Source organism: Chlorocebus sabaeus, chromosome 3 (genome assembly GCF_047675955.1).
Source record: "Chlorocebus sabaeus isolate Y175 chromosome 3, mChlSab1.0.hap1, whole genome shotgun sequence".
Lineage (NCBI taxonomy): Eukaryota > Metazoa > Chordata > Mammalia > Primates > Cercopithecidae > Chlorocebus > Chlorocebus sabaeus.
In genome coordinates this window covers 4553059-4558453 of record NC_132906.1, presented here as the reverse complement: position 1 = coordinate 4558453, position 5395 = coordinate 4553059, and the positions used below count along the sequence as shown (strand labels likewise).

Below are 5395 nucleotides of genomic sequence, written 5' to 3'. Positions count from 1 at the left end.
ACATATATGTGTGTATGTTATATATATGCACACATTATATATGTTTGTGTCGTATAGCTATACCCACACATTACATAGTGACCATCTCTCTATATAGTTTATTGCAAAGTAATATGGTATAGTTATATTTCTATGTAGTGCAATGTCACAGCCTCATCTTAAAGGAGAATGCTCAAATGGGCTGTCCTTTTATACAATTCACTAGGTGTAACATTAATTATAAATATTTATATTAATTAATATTACCAATAAAGAAACTACAAGTAGTGATAAATTACATTGGGAGGAGGAGGAGGATGGTGGGAAGGGGTAGATGAAACATATCTTTATTTGTTACAGCAGGAAGTCAATAGTTAAATTACAAAATTGATAAACCAAGAAATAACTATGTACAATTATTATTGAAGAAAATCAACTACCAGAAACACTAAAACCAAATGATTAAGTGATTATCTCTGTGATCAGAACCAAGTTTAGCCTCCTGTTCAATTAGATTTTTAAAACTATGTGTTTATTTTTGACTTAAAAATAGTGCAATATAAATAAATAAGTCTTACCATTTTGAACAAATGTTACTGAATTTATAATTACTATTTTGTCATTGCATATTTTCACTTATGAATATTAAAAATAAACAATATATGTAAAGACCTAAAATTCTGGTGAAAAGGTGATTTTCATATTTGAAATATAGTGGGAGATACAGTAATAGAAAATGTAAAGAAAGACTATTAGTAAATTAATTATTTTTCTTTTTTTTTACTGTTTAAGAAATTTTTATTAAAGCAAGAATTTTATAATCCAAACTATGTTTCCTTGCTCAGTTATCAATTCTGTTACTTAAAACAGAACTGACATTTTGAGCTATTCCACAGTAAAGAATTAAAAAATTAAAGAAAGGAATGCTTTAAATTTTTGTACTTTGCTGAAAATTCTTTTCCCCAGGGTCTACAAAACATTAACTTGTTTTTATATTTTACTATTTTTTTGTTTTTAAATCAATTAAGTAATCTTTTTTGTTTTTAAATCAGTAAGTAATATAGCACTAGCATCATATTTGCTAGACCTGGCATTTGCACGGTACATAAGGTTCAAAGTTTCCTTTCCACTTTTTATTTATTTTAGATTTGCAATTTTTTTTCTCATAGTATTTAAGTTTCTCGATGTTTAGATATTTTTCTTCAGTGAAGCACAAGGTTCTTTTCGTGGTCTCTGATCAATTTTAAACAGTTGGAACACCGGTGGCACTGTTAACTGCTTTCTGGGTAGCCTCTTTAACTTGGTGGGCTTGTAGTACAGCTACAGCTTCATCAACCTTAGAACGAAGTGACTGTGAAGACTCGAGCATATGAAGAAGTTCTGAATTATCAATCTCCAACAACATGCCAGTGATTTTACCAGCAAGAGTAGGGTGCATGGCTTGAATAGGACGAAAGAGCCGTTCACCCAACATTTGCTTCTGCTCTTGAGGAGGGGCAGATGCCAACATGGAAGCAGTCAAAGTTTCCTGACCCTGTACATGAACAGCAGGCTGTTGCATTGTAACTTGTGGCTGTGCATTAAGATGTTGCTGAGGATTGCGAACTCCCGCAGCATATTTATACCGTGGAACTGTGCGCACAGCAGGGGTAGCAGCAGCAGCAGCAGCTGCAGGACGTGGACCCACTGTCTGTGTTGATGTGTTAGCAACACGCTGCGTTGACATGACTCGTGGAACCTGTGAGGAAGTTGGTCTCATAGTACTAAATGGTACTCTAGGAGCAGCTGGGCGGATAACACTGGGCTTATTTTGGAATGGATGAGGTCTGGCACCCTGAGCAGTCCAGCAAGGACTTGGTCTTAGTTGAGCAATTTGGCTAGGAGGATAGTATGCAGCACGGTTCTGAGTCTGTGGGACAGCTGCCATGAAGTAACCTGAAGGAGGTGCTGGCTGGTAGGGGTTGATTACAGGGTTGGGCACAGCCCGTACACTTGCCATTCTCTGCATATACTCGTTAGTGAGGTGCGCCTGGCGCTCTTCTTTGCGCTGAGCTAAAGCTACATACAATGGCTTTGTGGCCACAATTCTACCGTTCATTTCTGTAACTGCTTTAGTGGCTTCTTCTGGGGAGGAGAAACAAACGAAACCAAACCCTTTGCTGCGACCACCTTCCATCATAACCTTTGCACTAGTGATTGTACCAAATGGAGAAAATGCTTTCCGGAGACGTTCATCATCAATATCATCATCAAGATTTTTCACATAAAGATTAACAACCTGGTATCTGGTGATCCTATCTTGCTTCATCTGTTCAAATTTGCGCTTCAGTTCCGTCTGCCGTTCCACTTTTTTCTGAGCTCGACCAACGTAAATTTGTTTTCCATTGAGCTCCTTTCCATTCATCTCATCTACAGCTTTCTGTGCATCTTCATGTCTTTCAAAGCTCACAAATCCAAATCCTTTGGATTTTCCACTTTCATCAGTCATTACTTTCACACTTAAGGCGGGCCCGAACTTGCCAAAGAGATCCTTAAGGCGCTCATCGTCCATGTCTTCTCCAAAATTCTTGATGTAAACATTGGGGAACTCTTTTGCCCTAGCTCCAAGTTCAGCTTCTCGTTCTTTACGAGACTTAAATCGTCCAACAAATACTTTGCGATCATTTAGGAGCGTTCCATTCATTTTTTCAATAGCTCTTTCAGCCGCTTCGTGTGTCTCAAAGTGTACAAATCCATAACCCTTGGAACCATTTTCATCACACACCACCTTACATGAAAGGATGTTACCAAAAGCAGAAGCTGTATCATACAGTACTTTATTATTAATGGATTTATCCAGATTTTTAACGAATATGTTGCCCACTCCACTTCTGCGAAGTGATGGATCACGCTGAGACCACATGATGCGTACTGGCTTGCCCTTTATCACATCAAAATTCATGGTATCCAGAGCACGCTCCGCGTCCTTCGGGTGCTGGAAGTTCACATACGCGTAGCTGGAGGAGCGGCGGGTGATAACGTCCCTACAGACCCGGATGGAGAGGATGGGCCCCGCCCGGCTGAACTTCTCATAGAGCATCGCCTCGGTCACGTCGGGGTGCAGGTCCCCCACGTAGAGCGAGGCCGTTGGGTAGCTGGGGGTGCTGGGGTTCATTCTCGGCACGGCTGCCCACAGGGACACAAACGGCCACCTTTCCGTGAGAGTAGAGCGAGTGCCAGGGCGGGGACCGGAACCGGGGGGAGGGGAGCGAGGGCAAGCGCAGAGGGACAAAAATCATCCAAAATCGCAAACTACTCAACGGTCTCGGAACGGTCTCGGAACGGTCTCGGAACGAGGTGGATCCGCTGCCGGCTGCCAACTGGGAGCCAGAGTGGCGGTGTGGGGTCCGGGCAGCGGGGAGGCCTCGGTCTCTTGGTTCCTTCTTGGAGCTGCTGCGGGGCCGCTGGCGGGCGGCTCGGGCTTAGCTGCTTCACGCGGTTATTTTGTAAAAGAGCATTAATGATTTTTCTAAGATGATTTTTATAATCCAAATTTAAAATGCCTAGGAAAAAATAAATGAATTTTTTTCTCCTTTCTACTTTAGTATGTTTTTATATATGTTCTACTTTGCACAAATATATTTTTATAAAATATTTTCTACTTTTTACCTCGTCTGTACTAAAAATACAAAAAATTAGCTGGGCGTGGTGGTGCTCACCTGGAATCCCAGCTACTTGGGAGGCTGAGGCACGAGAATCGCTTGATCCCGGGAGGTGGAGGTTGCAGTGAGCCGAGATCGCGCCATTGCCGTCTAGCCTGGGTGACAGAGCAAGACTGTCTCAAAAAAAAAAAAAAACCAACCAAACAAAAACAAAAAAACACGACTTTTTATATAACAATATAAAACATAATAAATATGTATTTTATTTTATTTTATTTATTTTTGAGACGGAGTTTCGCTCTGTTGCCCGGGCTGGAGTGCGATCTCGGCTCACTGCAACTTCTGCCTCGCGAGTTCAAGCAATTCTCTGCCTCAGCCTCCCGAGTAGTTGGGATTACAGCCACCCACCACCAAGCTCGGCTAATTTTTTGTTTTTTTAGTAGAGACGGGGTTTCACCATCTCAGCCAGGCTGATCTTGAACTCCTGACCTCGTGATCCACCGACCTAGGCCTCCCAAAGTGCTGGGATTATAGGCGTGATCCACCGCACCCAGCCAATAAATATGTAATGTTAATATAGCATTATATGATATAGTCTCTTGAGGTCAAGTTGGGATTCATTGTTAAGTTTTATAATTGTAAGTACACAATCTTAATCTTGTGACCTAATATAGCTACATATCTAAGTAATCGATGATCTGAAATAATTCCATTTAAGAAAATCCTGTAAGAAAGGTCCACTCAGACAAAAAATACCAGTTGTGGGGAGGATCTGTTCATTCTGTTCATGTTACAAATAATTTATTATAGGCTTTTTTTTTTTTTTTTTTTTTATAATCTGAGATGGAGTTTCGTTCTGTCACCCAGGCTGTAGTGCAGTGGTGCGATCTTGGCTCACCGCAACCTCCGCCTCCCGGGTTCAAGGGATTCTTGCGCCTCAGCCTCCCGAGTAGCTGGGATTACAGGTGAACACTGCCATGCCTGGCTAATTTTTGTATTGTTTTTAGTAGAAACGGGGTTTCGCCATGTTGACTAGGCTGGTCTAGAACTCCTGACCTCAGGTGATCCGCCCACCTCCGCCTCCCAAAGCTCTGGGATTACAGGCGTGAGCCACCGCGCCTGGCCTAGAGGGTTTCTTGAAATAGTGTTTGCCACTAATATAAAATTCAATTAAAAGTTTAAAAATTAAGTTGATACACAACTTTTTAGGAACACATCCATCATTTCAATAATGTAGGCTTGTAAAAAACAAGTGCTAGGAAGGGTGTGATTACTCAACAATATGAGATCGATTTTCTGCCTCATTAACAAAAGCAAAATGCTCTTCCAGAGAAAGGCAGCTTTGCAGAACCATGTCAGTGTGTTTACGGGCAGGAAAGCAGATTCACAAAGATATGAGAATGGACTTGCTCTTATTCCCAACAGACGCAGCCCACGGAATATACACTTGGGCGGGCGGAAGAAAACCCCGATGAATGTATCAAAATTCCAGGCTTCTTGGAGACCTATGATTTAATTTGTAACTTCATTTTCAGATTTCCCAGAAGTTTGAGGATTGCAATCCCAAACCCAGTGATGGTAGAGCATTTGAAACAAGCCTAGACCATGCAGGAGGTCATTTCCATCGGGCAACTAATCTGCCGATTGTATTATGGTTTAGAGAAAACCCTGACTGGAGTGCAGTGGCCGTAGCTCACTGCAGCCTCCACCTCCCAGGCTTAAGAGATCCTCCCACCTCAGCCTCCCAAGTAGCTGGGACTAGAGGCTTGCGCCAC

At 41.8% G+C, this 5395-nt stretch overlaps 1 protein-coding gene across 1 annotated transcript; it reads right to left on the bottom strand.

Annotated features, from left to right (window-relative positions):
* Positions 1–706: 706 nt before the first annotated feature.
* On the bottom strand, positions 707–3286 carry PABPC3 (poly(A) binding protein cytoplasmic 3). Its single transcript, XM_008021754.3, has one exon. The coding sequence runs from the start codon at positions 3131–3133 to the stop codon at positions 1223–1225; it is 1911 nt and encodes a 636-aa protein (XP_008019945.2). The 5' UTR covers positions 3134–3286; the 3' UTR covers positions 707–1222.
* Between the last annotated feature and the right edge of the window lie 2109 nt (positions 3287–5395).

Coding starts and splice junctions, on each gene's coding strand:
- PABPC3 (XM_008021754.3), bottom strand. CDS start 3,133: ATGAACCCCAGCACCCCCAGCTACCCAACGGCCTCGCTCTACGTGGGG.